Source organism: Narcine bancroftii, chromosome 1 (assembly GCF_036971445.1).
Source record: "Narcine bancroftii isolate sNarBan1 chromosome 1, sNarBan1.hap1, whole genome shotgun sequence".
Taxonomy (NCBI): domain Eukaryota; kingdom Metazoa; phylum Chordata; class Chondrichthyes; order Torpediniformes; family Narcinidae; genus Narcine; species Narcine bancroftii.
In genome coordinates, this window is record NC_091469.1 from 449,781,648 (window position 1) to 449,803,229 (window position 21,582).

At 41.8% G+C, this 21,582-nt stretch overlaps 1 protein-coding gene across 6 annotated transcripts in view; it reads left to right on the forward strand.

Moving 5' to 3' along the window:
* Nucleotides 1–21,582, forward strand: part of mastl (microtubule associated serine/threonine kinase-like) — a 98,305-nt gene that overhangs the window by 40,831 nt on the left and 35,892 nt on the right. For all 6 annotated transcript variants that reach the window (XM_069914544.1, XM_069914546.1, XM_069914547.1 and 3 more), the window contains 5 exons: nucleotides 657–745; nucleotides 937–1,043; nucleotides 13,833–13,977; nucleotides 14,433–14,605; nucleotides 17,029–18,390. In XM_069914544.1, coding sequence (XP_069770645.1) covers nucleotides 657–745; nucleotides 937–1,043; nucleotides 13,833–13,977; nucleotides 14,433–14,605; nucleotides 17,029–18,390 — 1,876 coding nt within the window. The remainder of the gene's footprint in view (nucleotides 1–656; nucleotides 746–936; nucleotides 1,044–13,832; nucleotides 13,978–14,432; nucleotides 14,606–17,028; nucleotides 18,391–21,582) is intronic.

Genomic DNA, 21,582 nt, shown 5'->3' on the forward strand with positions numbered 1-21,582 from the left:
CAAGATCCTGTTGTAATTTTTAATAATATAATTTTTAAAATGCAGGAAACACAAATGTTTAGTCAGGAAAATATTTTGCATTTCAGGTCAAAGTTTTCAACAAGGTTTTAATGTTTTCCTGATGGATGACCTGGAGTATAGTTTTGTATAAGATACTGCTTTACTCTTTAACCCTTTGGGCTCTGTGTTCCTGTTTTCAGAGACTACCAACAAGCGCATATACTCCATGTCCCCTTTTTCTGGGCCTGGTTTTATACCCAACCTTTCATACTGCAGTTTACCTATGGACCCAATCCAAAGTGTTCATTATGAAAGGTTAAAAATGGCTGGAGACCAAAGGATTAATCTAATTTCATGCATAGGTGGTAAGAAATGGTATGTTTTTGTAAGCTTTGTGATTTTTTTTTGCTCTCCCATAAGATGAAAGAAACAATGTGGTTTGGATTTAGTCCATGCCACATTCAAAAGCTGTTTTTCCTGATCTATGATTTTCTAGCTTCAAAAAATAATAGCTGTTTGCTCCTTGAGATTGTAGTCACACAGGCCTTCTATGAATAGTCTTAAGCTATGTAATCAGACCTCTGTTGTTTTGTGTGTGTGTACATTTGTGTATGTACTTCAAATGTAATCTAATCTGATCTTCTGGTTTCTTTTAGAGATCTGAAACCAGACAACATGTTAATTTCTAACCAGGGTCACGTCAAATTAACTGACTTTGGTCTGTCCCGAGTTACTCTGAACCGAGGTAATAATAAAGTTGATTGCTCTGAATTATGCATAATATAATTTTTTTTAAAAATATTTGTGTAATATAATTGAAAATCTATTTTCTTGTGCAAAGAGTGAAAAATGAAATGGTGGATTTAAAAAAAAAATGTTTCAATTAATTCCAAATTGGTTGGTTACTATTTTCTAACACTGTGTTTATGTTTCAAGAAATAAACATGATGGATATTCTAAACACACCTTCTATGATTAATTCGAAATTGGATTATTACCGCACTCCGGGCCAAATCTTGTCTCTCATTAGTTCTCTGGGCTTTGTAAGTATTAATTGTTATTATTTAAAATATTTTAATTGTGATGTTCTGGATGATTTGAGATGGTCTACATACTTATTTTCCAACTTGCTTATTTTCTGATTCTTTCTAACAGACTGATTTCTGTGCTAAAATGAAGGTGCAGATTTCCTAAAGTAAAAGTTAATATTACTAGTGCTGTCTTTGTGTTCAGATTTCATCTCGAATTGCTGCATTAGAACATTAAAACATTTTTTGAACTTTCATTCTTGACACTTTTGAAGTTGGGTATGTTTTTGGAGGAGTTTATTATCCCCTCCATTAACAGGGTACAGATTGTGGTGAATTATAATTCAACTGATGATCTGATGATTTGAGCTGCCAAATATGTTATCTAATCTAACATGATTATAGTATCATAAAACGTGATAGAAGGCATCTTCAGTATTAAGATGGAATTTTGTCTTGAGTGTGGCGATCATTTAGTTAAAATGCTCAAGATTTAGTCTAGCAACTATGTTCTTTGATTCTGCTAGCTTTATCATTGGAGATATGCTGTGATTGGGAAAAATATCCGGTTTGGTGGGTTCACAGAGCAATGAGTCTGGACACGAGTTACAATCAAAGGTAACTTTATTGAACACACAGGAGATAAACACGGAAAGACGACAAATTAAACTAAATAACTAAATAGACATTCACATCGGACCCGGACTGGACTCTGATACCAGTGGGTGTTTGTCTTTTATATAGTTTGTCTTTTACAAACTATAAAGGTGCAAGCGGGCACATCGGGCTCAAGAGACTCCAACACTGGTGGCTGCTTGACCTACCACACTCTCCTGCACGTGTACACACTTCAGACAGGGACTTTCCAATAAACATTCCTGATTCCCTGTACCAACGAGGTGAAGCTCTCTGCAAGCACTGATCTATTGCAGCGCCAGGGCTCAACTCCATGTAGTGTACATCTTACCTGCGACGCATCAGTGATGTCCACAGTAGCTACCTGGTGTGGAGCGATGTAGGAGACTTGGACAAAGAGGTAGAGAAAAAGAAACATGGCGTGCATCGATGTTTATACAGTTGTGAGCTGGGCATCTGACCAATGATGACACTGAGTCATTTGAATGAGCCAATGGTAAGGTGTGCACTAATAGGTGGCCGGAGTCCAACCTTAATTGGCAGGTGATGCAAAATCCATATAGGTTTCTTACAGGGAAGTCATGTGATCCTCCACCATGTTCTAGACAGGGAGACCACGTGTTCCTCCATCATCCATGTATAACATTCCACCCCTTCGAAGTTGCATCACTCGCTAATCACTACAAACTACAATAAAGGGTTTCTAATTTGCAAAATCTAAGTAAAATGTTATAACCTTAAAAATGTGTCGAAAACAATGCAAATCAAGAGGATCGATTATATACATGTCTTCCTTATGATGGACTAGGCACGTTATCAAACTGAATAATAATACCTCACCAACTTCCCCCCCCAAAAAACTTTCCCTGTCCACCCCACCCCCCACCAATCAAGGTCGTTATGTTCCTGATAGGGCAGGGTGCTGTGTAAACTGCTCCCCAGTGTGAGTGGGGAGGGAAGAGAAAGAACATTGCCTGTTGTTATGAGCCCAGAGCAATAGATATTCACCAAGACAAATGGTTACTTAAACAAAAGTTGCTTTCAATTTTCTTTAAACATGAAAACAGGATTACACTTTCACTTATCACTATTAACTAATCTAACTTAACCCCCTTCTAATTCTAAGCAGATGTGTATATAATGTGTGTGTAAGTTCAGAAAAGTTCTTTGGTTCCCAGTCCAATCTCATTTCTCATTCCTCCAAGTTCACTGGTTGCAGGCAATTCTTATAGTGTGCACAGAATTTAACATGTATAAACTTTACCAGGCTTTGGTGCTTGAAATGTAAATGGTTACTGCTCAGGAAGGTTCTTGTCGGTTTTCAGAGAGAGATTTGTTGTTCGCTGGACTCTCATAACTGATTCCTTCTGAATGGCCACTTCAGTGTCTTGCTGAAGAAACATACCCCATTAGGGTTCTCCAGATGATAACCTCTTTCTTTCAGGTCACCACAGAGTTCCTTTTTGTTTCCCTTATTTCAAGTGAAACATTAGACAGCCAGTCCTCTCCTCTTGCATGAACCACAAGGGCTTTGACTAGGCTGAACTAAGCACTCATAACCTGTCTTCCAAATGGGATTTTTCCACAAGCTTGCCAACTTGTCCTGTTCCAGTCCCAGCTGCTGCTGACTGTATAACTGCAGAACTCTCTCATCTCTCTCTCTCTCTCTCTCTCTCTCTCTCTCTCTCTCTCTCTCTCTCTCTCTCTCTCTGTGAGAGAAAGCCTGTTTGACTCTCTCTACTTGCAAAACCACATGACCCTCTTAGAACAGCAAGTTCTGCTGCAGTCTGCGGTTCTGACAAGTTCTTTCATCTGTTGCCTTTTTGTAAACATCAATCCATTAGTGAAGTCTCTTGGGCACTCTCAAAGCTTTTGCAAAGGCACTGGGGGTGACATGTCTAGCATGAGCAGAGCTTCAGTATTTTAAATAAGATCTGTTTAAAAATGTTTGTATGTGATCTACATTTAAAAAAAAACCTGCTCCAATTTATCTCCTAAAAAAATGTCTATAATCTGTCACACTGTTCGCTGACTCGCATGCCTGGTTTCTCTGGCTTAGGTGGCATATGTGTGCACCTTTACCACCAACGTCTGCAAGCGGGCAGTGCTAGGTCATCCATAAGTTACCAAAACCCTCTCTTGGCTTGTGCACGTACATCGACCACATTTGGGTGCTCCCCGGGACCATGCTATTCTGTAGGGAGGCAGGGGACAGGCGTCCACCCAGGGTAGGAGCGCCCTGTTTTTCTGGGCTGTCATCTGACATCAGGGTTCCGTTCCTGCTCACATTCCCTTTTAAACAGACGCACACAGATGATCTGCAACATTGTAGTTTTTTTTTAAATGAAGAAAAATTGATACTAGTTGACTGAACTGAAAGACTTTAATGAAAAGTAAATACCATAGCTCAGGCTTCAATTATAAATCTCCATAAAGGTGCATGACAAGAGTTGTGAAATTTGTTAAGCTTGAATTTTCTGTAACAGAGGGTGTTCATGGCAACAGTTCTTGGCATCTGCTGAAAGTTTTCAATACGGTTCATAGCAACAGTTCCCATTGCTAAAATGATTTAGTCCTAATAGCTGAAAGACCAAGAAAATCAGTGAGAGGATCACAGCATTATGTTGTGTTGAAGTGGAATTTGACCTGCATGGCAGTTTTCCATAAAGATGAGTTGTCTTTGGTTTGCAGGGTTTGTCGTGGAAATTTTTTCTTCACTTTAGGAGAGTTTGTTAGTACGGAAACACTATAAAGACATTTCTCCTGGGGATGCAATCCACTGAGTGCTTCCTGGTCCCCAAGCAACAATCTCCCCATTTTTGGGCGGAACTTGTGGCTGCTGCATCTATATCCTCAGATATAGATGGTCTCCTCAGAATCCTGAAGGTCAACCTCATCTGCATTTTGCTGTACTGATGTGGCCAAATGTCAAAAAAAGCGGAGACTACCCTCCTTTTCCTTCCACCCAGTATAGTGGGGCATGTTGTCAGGTGTCAGTGTGCACAGCTTTTGCTTGAGGAGGCCATTCATTCTTTGAATTAGACCTGATGCTTGTGGGTGGTAGGGGATGTGCATCAACCACGAGAGCGTTTGCAAAAGCTTTGAGAGTGCCCAAGAGATACCAGCCTCTGTCATCCTGTTTTGTACCTTAGACTCTGTAAAGTATGAGCCCTGGTCAGAATGTACCTCCTATAGTGTTCAATAAATGGAGGAGAGCTCCCCAAATGGTTTTGCCCTGATTGGCTTACTTGCAGTATGTTGTGCCACCTGCATGTGAAGGTAAACTGATTCTGCGAGTTTGTGCTTAAGGGGATGGAGAAGTCCGTATTGGCGAGGTCCATCATGGCATACCAGAGTTTGTGTCCCTGCCTGCGATATCATCGACCAACGTGACCATGTCGGGATTGGCCACAGTGAAGTGGTGGACATATTTAATTTGCAATAATCTATTGTAATGCACCACGTGCTGAGTCAGATTGGGCTATTATAGGGGGAGAATGTGGGTCTGATTACTCTCTCCTTGAGGAGGGCATCAATCGCCACTGTGATCTCCTCATTGCCTTCCAGCACCTAATACTGGTGGGTGTAGACTACCTGGGCCGGTGGGATGGGGGAGGGGGAAATGAAAGGGGAGTCCATTTGACTGTTCTGACGACAATGGTTGCCCAGGCAACCCACATGTGATTTTTCATTTGTTGGTATGCCCCTTGAGCACATTCATGCCAAGAATGTACTCAGGGGAGGCTGCTACCAGGACAGGGATTGGACAGGGTGGCTCGCTACCAATGGAGAGGTGGAGAATGACGTCTCTGGCAGAGAGGATGGAGCCCCCTAGCCCCTTTATACTAACTTTAGCCCCCTTCCACCCCTTGGGATTGCTGGGGATAATTGTGTGTTCTGCGCCAGAGTCGTCCAGCGCTGGGTGTTTCCCTTTTCCCAGTGGACAGTCACTGGAATAAATGGCCTCGGTTCACCTGGGCTGGACATGACCACTGAATGGATCTGCCGGGGTCCTTGACCTCCATCCTATGGGGCAGGAATGGAATTCTTCTATGCAGGGGTGGGGTTGGTTGGGGGGGGGGGGGGGGTTGTTGGCTGGTATGATTGTGTGTTCTTGGCAATTTTCTGTTGCACCAGGGTGATAATCTCTGCCCTGAGGGCATCAGGGACCACCTTGGTTGAGGGAGGAACAGAAGGCTTTGTAGTGGGGTGTGGGGTGGGAGTATGAGAGGCTTTTTCCCACAGTACTCCTATCACATTGCAAATGTGGCAGAGGTAGAGATGCCATGTAAGAGGGCATGGTTTACACCGATACGTGTTAGGGCATAGCACAGGTCCCTGCGGGACAAGAGGAATGCACTCTTATCATTCTTGTTATCACTGTGTCTTGTTTCCACATGGTGAACTTGTGGGTATCCCCTGGGCAGGAGCAGCTCATTCTAAATATTTTAGCCCCTCCAGAAGGGCAGTGGATTTCTGGATGGTTTTGCCAGCCACTGGTCCCGTCAAAGGCAAGGCCACCCCTCTAAGGTCGGGGTGGATGGTGGTAACCAGCAAGATTGACAGGGAGTCTGAGACTGCCGCGCTTTGACTAGCTGGCAGGCAGCTTTAGTGTACCTGGCCTCCAGGCTGCTGATACACGCCCTGGCAGTACCCTGCCAAAGCAGAAGTTACCTTGGCATCTTCAGGGAATTGTGCCTGTGAGCCACACCCTAGAGGCTAGTAATAAGGCCCCATTCCTTAATGACCCTTGTGCCCTCACTGACTGGTGTGTTCTACAGTCAGCACTTTAGATTCCATTCTCTGAGTGTGGGGACCCTGCCCGCATTGCAGTCACCACCTGATCCCACAAAGTGCTCCCCTTATCAATCCCTTCGCGAAGTACCCGCAGGGAGTTGTTGACCATCTGCTGCTCTGATCAATTGCCCAACGTGCTGGCTTCTAGGTGGGAGAGGCAAGAATGGGGAGGGGGCCATGTCCCATACTTGGAGTAGCCATGTAACTAAATGCTCACTAAATGGTAAGAGTGCATTCCTCTTGTCCCGCTGGTGGTATCTGTCCGCTAGCCTAGTCAACTCCTTGGCGGAGTATTCTTGGGTCTCTACAATCTCGTACCAACCCCTCTCCCATCTGCAATTTCCCCATTGTGGAAGGGTGACAACAGGGTCCTCTTGCCAGATTTGGGACAGTGTCGTTACCGGCTGAGTTTGCAAGGTCTCCGGGAAGCAGCAGGTGGGGTGGGGGGGTGGGGTGGGGTTGCATATTCGGTCAACCTCCTCAGTTACCTTTGTCTAGCCACACATCACCATCTCCCAACCATGCATCACTCTTTTCCCTGTACATGATTGTTCTGATTTTTACAGGATCAACCTTCCAGCAAGATTGACAGGCAATCTGAGACTGCCGCGTTTTGACTAGCTGGCAGGCAGCTTTAGTGTACCTGGCCTCCAGGCTGCTGATACATGCCCTGACAGCGCCCAATGCTTCCTGTAGGCACCTGCGACGGAGCTTTAGTGATTCAGTTAATCTTTCTGGGCACCTTGATTACCAGCACTCAAATCTGACATGATACCCCACTGACACCTGAGTACGGATATCAATAACTATAGGGCTCCCCCATGACTCCCCCAGCTTTGGAAAACCTCAATTCCTTCAGGAGGTGGACCATGTGGTGCCCTATCTTCTCTCCATGGGTGTCCAGCCCGTTGACCCATGGCATGCCTTGCCAGCCTCGCTGCTAAACAGCTAAATCCCTGGAAGTCGTTCCACTGTGGATTTTGTATTTCAACCCCAGAGTTTCCTTATTGGGAGATTGCCTCCTTCTGCCCTCATTGGTGAGCATGCACACAATAACGCATGCACACAACAGCACACACACTCAGCACAATCTCCCATGTGGTTAATTCTCCATGTTTGTTGAGCCAAATCTCTCTACACCCTGCTCGCAGCGCCAATTGTTGAGTTTGGAAAGTATCAGGTTGATGGGTTCACAGAGAGATGAATCTGGACACAAGTGTTACAGTCTAAGGTAATTTTATTTAATGCATGCAGACAACTGGGAAGATGTCAAATGGAACTTAATTACTTTACTACTAAATAACTATATAGATATTTACATCTGACCCAGGTTGGACTCTAATACTAGTGGCTGCCTGTCTTCTACATGGTACGAGACAAAAACTATAAAGATGCAAGCAAGCTCATTGGGCACAAGAGATTTTGACACCGGAGGCTGCTTGCCCCACCACACTCACACATGTACACACTTCACAGACAGGGACTTTCAAACACACTCCCAATTCCCTGTACCAACAGCAGTGAGGTTCTCTGCAAGTACTGATCTATTGCAGTGCTACTGCTCAACTCAGTGTAGTGCACACCACCAGTGACATCCACAGTAGTGACCTGGCATGGAGTGAAGTCTGAGACTTGGGCAAAAAAGCAGAGAGAATAGTTTTAGAAAAGGACCTTCAACGAGTGGGCTCTGAGGATAAAAAGCTCAAGTATAAGAGAATATATACATATAAAATGAAAAAAAATGGTAAGATTGAAACAGAAATACTCTGGACTAGGGAAAAGAACCCATAAGGTCCTGTCCTGGCAATTGAAAACCAAACAAGCCTTCAGAACAATAAATGCAATTATGCTAGATTTAGAAAGGATCTATTACAAACTGGAGGTTATAAATGAATCTTTCAAGCAATTTTATGTTAATTTATATAAATCTCAATAAATGGGGGATTTGAATAAAATTGAGAGTTTCCTGTCACAATTGGATCTCCCAAATTTGAATTTAGAAGAAAAGGAGGGGTTAAACACTCCCTTTACTTAAATTGAGATAGGGGAAGCGTTGGTCTTCTTGCATATTAATAAATCTCTGGGTGAGGATGAATTTCCACTGGTATTTTATAAAGAATTTAAAGATTTATTAATACCCATGTTTATGGAGGTATTAGATCAGGCAATGGTAACATTCTCTTGGAGTCCTTTTCGACAGCAGTTATTGGCAAATAGATTGACAATTTATTTGCCTAAATTAATAAACCTTGTTCAAACTGGCTTTGTGCAGGGGGGGCAATCGGCAGACAATGTGTGCAGATTGCTCATCTGGCGCAAACAAGAGATGACTTGAATATTGCCGTGGCTCTAGATGTGGAGAAAGCCTTTGACAAACTGGAGTGGGACTTTTTATTTAAAGTGTTGGAAAAATTTGGACTAGGACAAACATTTATTTATTGGGTTAGAGCTCTATATTCTGAACCTAAAGCTAAAGTAATAAATAATTGTCAAATTTCATCAGCATTCCCAATGTCCACATCAAGTAGACAAGGTTGTCCAATATCTCCAGCTCTTTTCTTCTTGGCTTTTGAACCATTAGTGGAATCCATCAGTCGAGATCCAGACACAAAGGGTTGCAGGATTAATCAGGAAGAACATGAAATCAATTTATTTGCTAATTATATTCTGCTATATCTGACAGAACCAGTTAACTCATTACAAAAATTGCAGTCTAAATCTGAAGATTTTGGAGTTGTATTGAGTTATAAAGTCAATTTGGACAAGAGTGAAGTTATGCCACTTATGGGTCTGTGTGGCATTTTTTATCCAGAATGGCATACGGAGGAATTCGAAGAGGCCAAATAGAGTGATGATGGAGGTCTTGAGGATATCATTGGGGTGTACCGGGATCAGATGATATCCCCGCACATGGTCCACCTTGGAGAAAATCCTTGCCCCATGCAGATTAGCCTCTAAGTCCTGGATGTGCGGCACAGAGTATCAATCTGGTGTTGTAGCCTCGTTGAGCTGTCGTTAGTTGCTGCATAGTCTCCAGCCCCCAGTTGCTTTGGGTACCATGTGCACGGGAGAAGCCCATGGACTGTCTGACCGCCATATGAATCCAAGCTCCTCCAGCTTCCTGAATTCCTCGTTCACCAACTGGAGCTTCTCCAGAGGAAGGCATCTTGCCCTTGCGTGGAGCATCCTGGGTCAGGATGTGGTGCTGTACTCCATGTCAGGGCATCACCATGGTGAATTGGGAGTGTGGGTGAGCACTGCAGGGTGCTCAGCCAGGTCCTGGGTGTGCTTGTTGTCCAATCTCTGTATGGAGTCCAGGTGGAGTGCTGGGAGCCTGGCATCTTTGAGGGGGAAGGTTTGAAAAGTTTTGGCATGGACCAGTCTCCTTCCTTTGAGGTCCATTAGCAGGCTGTGGGTGCGCAGTAAGTCTGCCCCGAGGAGCAGCTGTTTTTCTCTGCAGCCAGTGAGAACACTCGCTAAATGAGGCTGCCTTCCAACTGCAGTTGAACCTTGTGGGCATCATAGGTCTGAATCATGCTGAATTTGGCAGCTCTCAGCATGGGGCCAGACTGCCTGTTCCTGGTATCTTGTCCTGATGGGGGTAGGAGCTGACCTCTGCTGTGTCCACAAGGAAGCGTCGTCTAGACTGTCAGTCCCAAATGTACAGGAGGCTGCCTTGGTGGCCAGCTGTCGTAGCCATTAGCGATTGCTTGCCTCTGGCGTTTCCCTGAAACGTGAATGGTAGACTGCATTGGTGGGCTCCGGTGCCCCATCTCTGGTGGTAGAAACACCACTGGTCATCTAGATCACTTCCTCTGGGGTGCTGCTGTTCTCTCGATGGCTCTGCACTGGTCTAGCTGCGGGTTTAGTGATGAGTCCCACGAATGCCGATCACTCTCTTCTGGTTCCACAGAATGTCCGCTCATGCTGCAACTATCATGGGGTCGCTGAAATCCATGTCAGCCAGGAGCAGTTTGATGACCTCGGGCAGTTGCTCCAGGAATACCTGGTCAAACATGATGCAGGACTTGTGTTTGCCCGGGAGGGCCATGCATCTCATTCATAAGGGCTGATGGGAGCCTGTCCCCTAACCTGTCCAGGTGGAGCAGATGTGCCCCTCTCTCACACCGTGAGAGTCCGAAGGTCTTGATCAGAAAGTAATTGAAAGCAGTGTACAAGCCTTCCGATGGGGGCCCTGCTGTGTCCTGGTTCAGGGCACTCACTATGTGGTAGTACCGGGTGGATTCTGCTGTGATCTGCCTGATCTGGAACTGTGCCTCAGTCTGGTCAAACCACAGGCGTCCAGAAGGTCATTCTTGATTTTTATTTTTTTTAATTGGGATGGGGGAGAATTAAATATAATGCAATGTATAAATGATTAATAATTGATGTATTTTTGTTGGATACTTGAGGGATATATCTATATGATGTGTTGTGAAGAATTGTGTATTAGGAGGGTGGGGGGGGGTTAAAAAGACTATGCAATGTATAAATGATTAACAATTCATGTAATTATTTTCAATGTTGTTTGCATTGTAGATGAAAACTCTAAAAATAAAATAATTTAAAAAAAGGAATACTTCCAGGATAATCCTTGCTTTATTCCTTTTTTGCTCATCTATTCTAACCTTTTATTTCCTACTTTTTTTGTTGTCTTTTAGTGGGGAGGGGATCAAACACAATGTAGTGTGTATATATGATTAATGTTGAGAGATGTATTTACAACCTTGTAATGTCTGCATTGTGGATGAAGACTTTTATATTAAAAAAAAAGGCAATTTAGAGTGTGTGGCAGGATAGCTAAAGCTGCAAAGCATCAAATTGGAAGTCGATACAGAAAATCATCAGAATGGCCAAGCAGATTACCAGGGTCTCACTTTCCTCGACTGATGGCCTTCACTGGTAGCGTTGCTTAAATAAGGCTCAAAGAATTATTGAGGATCTCTATTATCCATCATGCAGGATTTTTGACCTATTATCCTTAGGAAGGAGGTACAGGAGCAACAAAATCAGGATTGCCAAGCTGGTGAACAGCTTCTTCCTGCGGGGTGAGGTTGATGAATGATATCTTGTCTTCTAAAATATTCTGAAATATTTATACATATTTATTTTATATGTTTGCATTTGTGATTATTATGTATTGTGTATTATATATGTATGTGTGTGCACCATGTTCTGGAGAAACAGTTTTGTCTGGTTGTATATGTACAGTCAGATGATAATAAATTTGAACTTGAAATCGAGCGATAAACAAACTGCTTGGAGGAACTCTGAGTTGATAAGTTAATGTGCCAGACTTTTAAAGGATGATTTTATAAAGCTTGAGAAGTCTGTATTCTCATTCTCCTAATTTCAACACTTCTGCGACTGACTTTGCAAGGTCAATGATGTGCTTTAGGGATACACATATTGTGAATTTTTTAACAAGAGGCAGCCTGCGGAGCTACAACAGGATCTTTGATTTGATGAATTAAATGTATAATTTTACAAATGTCCTTATTTTACTCCTGGATGAACAAAGCATAAGATTTTTAACTGAAATAACAAACCATCTGCATTTGCCATGCTTTGGGCATGACTATAGCCCTAACCCACAAGCAAACCACTTTAGATGCTAAAAATCAAAAATAAATCAGTAGGTAAGGCAGAAGCAATGGAGGAGAGAAGCCATGAATATTTCAGTTGACTATTTAATAATAGATCATTTTGATGAAAGATGATGTACCTGAATCACCAAACTTACTCTTTTAGAAATGCTGCCTCAGTGGCTGAGCATCTCCAGCAGAGTGTGTTTTAATTATGACCTGATGCACCAGTGATAATTCCTACTAACTAATGTCAACCAGTTTACCTATCTCGGCTGCACCATTTCATCAGATGCAAGGATCGACAATGAGATAGACAACAGACTCGCCAAGGCAAATAGCGCCTTTGGAAGACTGCACAAAAGAGTCTGGAAAAACAACCAACTGAAAAACCTCACAAAGATAAACGTATACAGAGCCGTTGTCATACCCACACTCCTGTTCGGCTCCGAATCATGGGTCCTCTACCGACATCACCTACAGCTCCTAGAACGCTTCCACCAGCGTTGTCTCCGCTCCATCCTCAACATCCATTGGAGCGCTTTCATCCCTAACGTCGAAGTACTCGAGATGGCAGAGGTCGACAGCATCGAGTCCACGCTGCTGAAGATCCAGCTGCGCTGGGTGGGTCACGTCTCCAGAATGGAGGACCATCGCCTTCCCAAGATCGTGTTATATGGCGAGCTCTCCACTGGCCACCGTGACAGAGGTGCAAGGTACAAGGACTGCCTAAAGAAATCTCTTGGTGCCTGCCACATTGACCACCGCCAGTGGGCTGATATCACCTCAAACCGTGCATCTTGGCGCCTCACAGTTTGGCGGGCAGCAACCTCCTTTGAAGAAGACCGCAGAGCCCACCTCACTGACAAAAGGCAAAGGAGGAAAAACCCAACACCTAACCCCAACCAACCATTTTTTCCCTGCAGCTGCTGCAACCGTGTCTGCCTGTCCCGCATCGGACTTGTCAGCCACAAACGAGCCTGCAGCTGACGTGGACTTTTACCCCCTCCATAAATCTTCGTCCGCGAAGCCAAGCCAAAGAATGGATATGCATATTTTTTTTACTTGAATAGTGTTTCTTTTGGGACAAGTGTGGGTTAAACATGCATCTATTTTCATGCAGATTTTACTGAATTAATAGTTTAATTAAAATGAAATGCTCTTGTGGTTAAATTTCAAAATTGGCTCAAAATTGGCTCATGAATATGTGACAATAAATTCATTGGTTTAATTAAATAGTAGATTTTCAAAATGCATGTACTTTTATAAAATGATAATAAATTAAATTAGCTTTTTAGTAAATGTGGGATTTGATGTGTACTGGTATTGGTTATTCTTTCAAAAGCATATTATTTGACTTAATTTTCCCTTTGTAAGTGTTGAATTAAGGTGTAAGTGGTTGAGGGGATCTTATTGAGGTCTATAAAATCATGAGGGCAGAAATAATGTGAATAGTATCAGTTTTTCCGAGAGTAGGAGAATCTAAGATGAGAGAGCATAACTGAAAGATGAGGGGGCCGAGATTTAGAAATGACGTGAGGAGGCTGGTGGGCATATGGAATGAACTGTCAGATAAAGTGGTAGAGGAAGATGCAATATTCCTTTAAGACCCATTTGGGTAACTACATGTATGAGAGGGGCTTGGAGGGATATGGACCTAGTGTAGGCGAGTGGAAGAAAAGCAAGGGGGATTTTGTTTGGCATAGATGAGCTGGGCGTTCAGCCCTGTTTCCATGCTTTATGACTCTGACTCTAAATGCTAATGTGTTTCTATCTTTCTATTTAGAACACACCAATGGGAGAAAAGACCAAAGGTGCATCACCATTATTAAGCCCCATGATATGTAGCAACACCAATGTTTCCCTTGGATCATTTTGTTCTCCTCTGCCACAGAGTGCCAAAGGATGTAACAAGAAGGTTGCAACTAAAGGTCTGACTAATTTAGTAATTTAAAAAAAGTGCCTGTTTACAATAAAATAATTGTTATTTGATATCAGAAAATTATTATTTTTAGAAGTCTGAGGTCTCTATTTCTTAATCAGATAATAAATGCATTTTTAGTTTAAGGGTTGTCATTTTATAAGAGGCTGAATGTCAATGAGTTTTAGACAAAAGAAAAACCTTTCAATTTTGGTGTATCCATCTGTATGGTTAGCATTTTTGGAAAGGAAAAGAAGAAACTAAATATACCTATTGACATTTTAAAAAATAGAAATGAGTTTTAGGCAGCTAATTTTTTTTTCTCCATCATATTCCATTTTTGGCGGTAACCAGTTTTGTATGTTTTTTAACTTTGTCTGATAGACATGTGCAAATATACCAAGGTATAGCATTTGTGCACTAATGGTCTTGACACAGTATCAATTGAGGACTTTCCTTCTGCAGGTGTCGACAGCTCATCTTGCAGTCCTAGCTTGCCAGTGAAATGCCTGACTCCAGATTTTGCCCAGTTAAGTACAAAGATTGAAGTATCAAGTGCCAGCAGTCAATCGCACCTGTTTCCTTCTAGTACTGAGTCCACCTGCTTAAATAGTCCGCTGTGGGAAAAAGAACTCCAGGTTTGCATTTTTTAGTTCTGTTAATAATTTTCAATATTTTCTATCATTCTAAGCTATGAAAAATTATTCATCCAAAATGAAGTGGAGTTCATGTCTCACAAATTTGTTTGAGTTTTAATGAAGGCATGGCAACAGGTGTTTTGCTACATACTTTACAAGTCACCTGGTCTGGAAAGTCAGACAACATGGGATAGAGGATCACCTGGCAAATTGGATTGAGAATTGATAGAAAATGGCTTGATGACAGGATACTGAGGATGGTCACGGAGGACTCCTCTCTGCTTAGAGGCTTGTGACAAGAGGTGTGCTGCAGGGATCAGTGTCAACTGTTGTTTGTCATCCAAGTCATTAATGTAGATGGCAATGCAGTTAGCACAGTCATGGATGACACCAAAATTGAAGAAGGCTATCTAAGATTGCAGCAGCGTCTAGAGTAGATGAATTGGGAAAGTGGAATAAGAAGGCAGATGGAATTTAACTCTGTTAAGTGTGAGGGATTGGTAAATTGGTAAATGAAACTAAGGCTAAATTACACAATGAATGGTAGGATCTGGAGAGTGTGGTGTAGCAGAGAACAAGTGGTCTAGGTAGACTAGGTGTTTACAAAGGTGTTCAATACACTTACCTTCCTCAGTCAGTGCACTGAGTACAGGAATAGTAATGTCATGTTCTAAATGTACAGTAAGTTGGTGAGACTGCACTTGTTCTTGTGCACAACTATATGAAAAATGTCTTTAAACGAAAAGATATAGAAAAGATTCATGAAAATGTTACTTAGACTGGTAGGCTTGAATTGTAAGAGTTGAGGGGTAGGCAGGGACTCTTCTTGGAGCATCGGAAGCTAAGGGAGGGGGGACCTTGTAGAGGTTTGTAAGATCATGAAGAGCGCAGAAAAGGTAAACAGCAAGAGACCGTTAGGGTAGTTAAGTATGCTTATGGTATGCTGGCCTTCATTAGTTGAGTGATTGATTTCAAGAGTAGTGAAGTAATGTTGCAGCTTGATAAAACTCTGCTTAAACCACACTTGGAATATTGTGTTCAGTTCTGGTCAACTCATTACTGGAAGGATATGGAAACTATGGAGAGAGTGCTGATGAGATATACCAGGATGTTGCCTGATTGGAGAATGTATCTTATGAGATGAGGTGAACAGATCAAGGGCTTTTCTCCTTGGAGTGATGAAGGATGAGAGGTGACTTAATAGAGGTCTACAAGATGACAAGGGGCATAGATAGGGTGGACATCCAGCACCTTTTTCCCAGAGGACATCTACACAATGTGAGGGGAGGAAAGTTTAAGGGGGAACTTCAGGAGTAACTTTTTTTTTACACAGAGAATAATGGGTGCTTGGAATACATTGCCAGAGGTGATGGTGGAGGCTGATAAAATGGGGATATTCAAAAGACTTTTAGACGCATGAATACAAGATAAATCGAGGGATAAGGATGTAAGGTAGGGAAGGTTTAGATTGTTAAGTAGGTTTTTATTGGTTGGCACCACATCTTGGGCATGTACTGTGATGTTCTATGATCTATAGACATTTTCCAAGGGAAACAAGAATGGATAGATTTAAGGTGAGAGGGGAGAGGAGAAAGAGTTAAAAAAGCACTGGAGAGGTACATTTTTCACATGTGGAAGAAATTAGAGAACAAGCTACTAGAGGAAGGGTTAGAAACTGGTACAACTGTTAAGTTTTTTTTAAAAATCATAATTTTGCTGGAGTGAATAGGACACGAATTGGTGGCAAGACAACACTGAGAATCATTGCAAAACATATTTTCAGATGATCTCATGAGCAGCAACATGCAGATGAGAAATAAAATGGTCGTGCAGTTGAATCTTGGGCAAATAGTATGTGAAAAGAAGCCATTAATCAACAGGAAGATGGAGAGGAAGTGTGATGACATCAGGTCAGGAGAACTACCTTGGATGGAAGCATCTCACCAATATTGACTAATGTGAAATTCACGGTTAGGTGCCAGTTTTTGTGAAAGTAGGTCAAGATGGACAGAAAGTGGGTTTGTGGACAAGGTGAGTTGGGAAAAGACTAGCTTCCATGAGGGAGAAATGAGAGAAAGTTTAGGGGTTAAGGTGAGAGGTGGTGGGTGATATTTAAGTGGCATAGGGAAATAAGCGATGTAATAAATGCGATTTATTGAATGGTCTTAATCTTAATGATGAAGTAAATGGACATTTTGAATGCAATTCTGAAAAGCTTTAGTGAAAGTCTGCAAGGTTGGCCTCTAAGTAGCCTGAATTAAAGGCAACAAAATTAGCCAGATTTGTCCTAGTAGGCATATTGAACAAGAAGACAAGAAAGAGAAAAATGTTTAAGGGTATTAGAAGGAGCTAATTTGGTATTTGAGTAAAGTCTGCAATTTTAAAGTTTGTGTTGTACAATTTTAATTTTGTTGTCTTTGCAGGGAACAGAAATTGGAGACCCTGGTGCAAGAGTCATTACAACTCATGGAAAATCTGTTACCGGTAGCTTAATTAGGATGAATGATACACATCACAAAGGCAATCTGGAGATGACTGCCTCTACAGTTGAGAATGAAAGCAGTCCAGAAAGGAGACTTGGTGGAGTGACTGAGCACCTCCAGATTCGGGCGACTCCTCTTAATAATGCAGTGAAGGGCCTTGTCAAAAAATGCCTTTACAAAAGTGTGGCAAAGATAGAACAAAAAGATACTTTCCCTGCAGCTGAAATTACCAAAGGATTGGTCAATCGACCTTGTAGTGAAAGCTCCTCACCTACATGGGAAAGCAAATTAATGGAAATCTCAATGAACTTTGGAGAAGGTTTTTGCCATACAGCATCTGAAGGAACTGTTCCATCTGAAAGTTTACTTCTCCCAGGGTGTGTGATGGATATTTCATCGACTGCTTCCCAGGACAATTATAGAAATGGATTGCAAGAGGAAATTTGTGAGAAGCCAAACAAATCAAAAAGGACATTTGATCAAGTAGATTATAGCCCAGTTTCAGTTGAACCCCGAAGAAAGAAGTCTAATTTAGAATATAAAAGAGGATGTGAAATATCAGAATTCCAACCAATTGCTCACACAGGTTTAACTAGAGAAATAGATGCACTGGAATTAGATTCTGGAATACATAATTGCAAAAGTCCTGGTGTGGCTAATGAGTGCTTTGAAGTGAATAATAGTAATTTTGAAAAGAAAATATCTGAGATTACACCTGCCATTCACTTGGCCAAAAATCTGCTGACTGAACTTGATGAACAATGTGAAAAGGAGGATTGTAAAGACGAACATAATTGCAGTTTTCAGACTGATGAGAATGATAAGAGTTTACAGAGAAGTCTAAGTTTATTTTCAGCTGCTTCTGCTCGTGATGAATCTTTCATAGAAGTTCATAATGAGAAACTATTAGATATCAGCACAAAAGATTCTTCATTTGGAGAGGTAACAACTAAAGAATACATTTTGCCCTATTTTTGTCTCCTGCAAAAAACACAGTCTCATTGTGCAGCTTCAAAGCATCAGCACACAGGTGACAGTAACAAGTATATAAACAAATCAGCAGAAATCTGTAATGACCTTGCCCCTTCACTCCTGATCAATCCTCCACCTTCAAGCAAAAAGAAACCGAATGTTCTATTCCAAAGTTATTGTAGTCCAATATATGAATCTGATTTATCGGTAAAAAACAGGAGTATGGAGTCTATAGAAAAAATGGATATATCCCTTTGCACTGGAAGTTACCCACAGGCTGCGACACCTCTGCCAAGATTCCAGTCGTACAATCTAACAAGACCATTTCAGGTAATTTAAATTTTGGTATAGCAGAAATAATGGCATAATGAACCTGGAAAACTTTGAGTTATAATGAGAATGATTGAATGCAGAACCACATAGTACAAAGAAATACTTTTAATGAAAATTACTGTGTAATTTTCTGTTATTTACAACAATTTTTAAAAAACATATTTTAAATTTAACAGCCCCTTTCAACCCACGGGCCCATGCTGCCCAATTGCACCAAATTAACCTAAACTCCCCAGTATATTTTGGTGGGAGGAAACCAGAGCACCTGGGGAAAATCCATGCAGGCACGGGGAGAACGTACCAACGTACCAACTCCTTACAGACAGCACAGATCAAACCCCGGTCCCCAATTGCTGGTGCTGTCACAGCGATTCCACCGGATTTTAATGTTTTTAAGGATAGAGTGAGGGCAGGTAATGAAGGGAAACAGGTGGAGGTTGAATACTCGACTTTCAAGAAAGCGTTCGATTAGATGCTGGACAAAAGACATCTTTGTCTTATGGGTGTATGGAATTGGGGGTAATGTTTAATCTATTAGCATGGACAGAGGTTTGATAAACCAATAGAATGCAGAGAGTTGGGATAAAAGGGGGTTTATTTGATGTTTCACTGGTTGCTAATCAGTGGGGTGAGTGAAGTGCAGCAGGGGTCATTGTTGGGCCTGCAACTTTTCACTCTGCATCTACAGTTTGTAAGAGGGGACTGAGTATAGCATATCTAAGTTTGCTGGTGACATGAAATTGAATGGAAAAGCAAATGGGGTAGAGAATCAGCGCGATAGAAAGGATAAGTGAGTGAGAAAGGGTCTGACAGATTGATTTAAATGGTAAAACATTGCAGTATGCTATTGTGTAGAGGGATAGGAATTCTTGTATTCTAATCACAAAAAGGTTGGTTTCTAGGTAGAACACATAATTAAAAAGGCAAATGTAATGTTGGGCTTCATTGCCAAAGGGATTAAAAATAAGAGCAGAGAAATTCTATTTTAACTGTACAGTGTACTGCTGAGGCCGCATCAAGAGTACTGCGTGCAGTTCCGGTCGACTTTCTTGAAAAGTGGCTTTTTAGGCATAGCAGAGGAGAGTTTATCAGGTTTATTCCACACATGAGCATCTTGGCCTATAAGGAAAGATTGAGCTGCTTTGTTAGAGAAGATCTTATAGAAATGTATGATATGAAAGGGATATATAAAATAGAGACAAGAAAGTTGTTTCCACTGGAAGCTGAGGAGAGAAGTAGGGGGACACAACATCAAGTTTTGGAGGAGTAGATTTAAGACAGATGACAGATGAGGAGGAGCTGCTTTTCTCAGAGAACTGAATCTGTAGATTCTCTGCTCAAGGAAGGAGTAGAAGCTAGCTCATTGAATTTCAGACTCAATAACATGGACTTTTGCATAGTAGGAAAATTGACGGTTTTGGGAGGGGGGAAAAGGGATGTTGGTAGAGCTGTCCATGAAAAGAAGGCTCAAAAGGCCAGATAACATCATAAAACTATGACCAGAGCAGAAATAGGTAATTCAGCCTATTAAGTCTACACCACCATTTAATCATGAGCTGATCCATTTTCCCATTCAACCCCATTGCCTGGCCTTCTTCCCATAACCTTTGATGACCTGGTTAATCTAGAACCTATCAATCTCTTCCTTAAATATACCAAATAACTTGGCCTCCACAACTGCCTGTGGAGGAAATTCCACAGATGTTCCACCCTTTGGCTTGTGAAATTCCTTTGCATCTCTGTTCTAAATAGGATGCCCTTCAATTCTTAAGTTGTGGCTTCTTGTCCTAGACTCTCCCACCATGGGAAATGACCTTTCAACATCTGTTCTATCCATGCTTTTCAACATTCAAAATATTTCAATGAGATACCCCTTCATTCTCCTAAATTCCAATGAATACAGGCCAAGAATTTTCAAGTGCTCCTCATATGATAATCCTTTCATTCCCAGAATTGTCTTTGTGAACTTCCACAGAACCCTCTCCAGCATCAGCACATCCCTTCTTGAATGATGAGCCCAAAACTGCTTACAATACTCCAAGTTAGATCTCACCAGTGCCTTGTAAAACCTCAACATCACATCCCTGCTCTTGTTCTCTATCCCTCCAGAAATGAATGCCAACATAGCATTTGCCTTCTTCACCAATGTGCAAGTTTCCCTTCAGGGTATCTTGCATGAGGATTCCCAGGTCCATTGGCATCTGGGGATTTTTAATATTCTCCCTATTTATAAAGCAGTTTGCCCATTTTTTTTTTTCAACCAAAGTGCATCACCGTAGACTTTCCAATTATTGCATTTAATTTGTAACTTCTTTGCGCATTCTCCTAATCTGTCTTAAGTTCTCTTGCACCCTCCCTGTTTCTTCAACACTTCTCTACCTACCTTCATATCATCTGCAAACTTGGCACAAAGTCATTCATTCCATAATCCAAATCATTAATATACTACATAAAAATAAGTGGCCCCAACACTTAACACCTCTGGAACACCACAAGCAACTGGCAGCCAACCAGAATATGATCCCTGTATTCCGACTCTGCTTTCTTCCATTATCCAATGGTGTACCCATGCTAGTATGTTTCCAGTTTTACCATGAACTCTTGTGAAGCAACCTCATGTGCAGCACCCTGTCAAAGCTTCTGAAAATCCAAATATGCAACATCTCCTTTGTATATCCTGCTTGTCACTTCTTCAAAGAGGTTTGTCAAGCAAGATTTAACCTAAAGGAAACCATACTGGCTTTTAGACTTATTTCGTCATGTGCCTCCAAGTACTCTGAAACTCATCCTTGATAATAATCTCCAACATCGTTCCAACCACTGACGTCAGACTAACCGGTCTTTAGTTTCCTTTCAGCTCCCTTCTTCTGTTCCCACACCAGAATGTATTGATTCTCGAAATATCATTACCAATGCCTCCACAATTTCTATAGCTACTTTTTTCAAAATTTGAGGGTGCAATCTTGCTGGTCCGGGATACTAATCCCCTTAGACCATTTAGCTTTCTGAGCACCTTCTCCCTTGAAATAGTAACTACACTCACTTCTCATCCATGATACTTTTTGTAATCTGGCACACTGCTAATGTCTTCCATAATGAAGACTGTTGCAAAATACTCATTTAGTTCCTCTGCCATCTCTTTGTCCCTCATTATTATTTCTCCAGGTACATTTTCTAGTGGTTCTATAT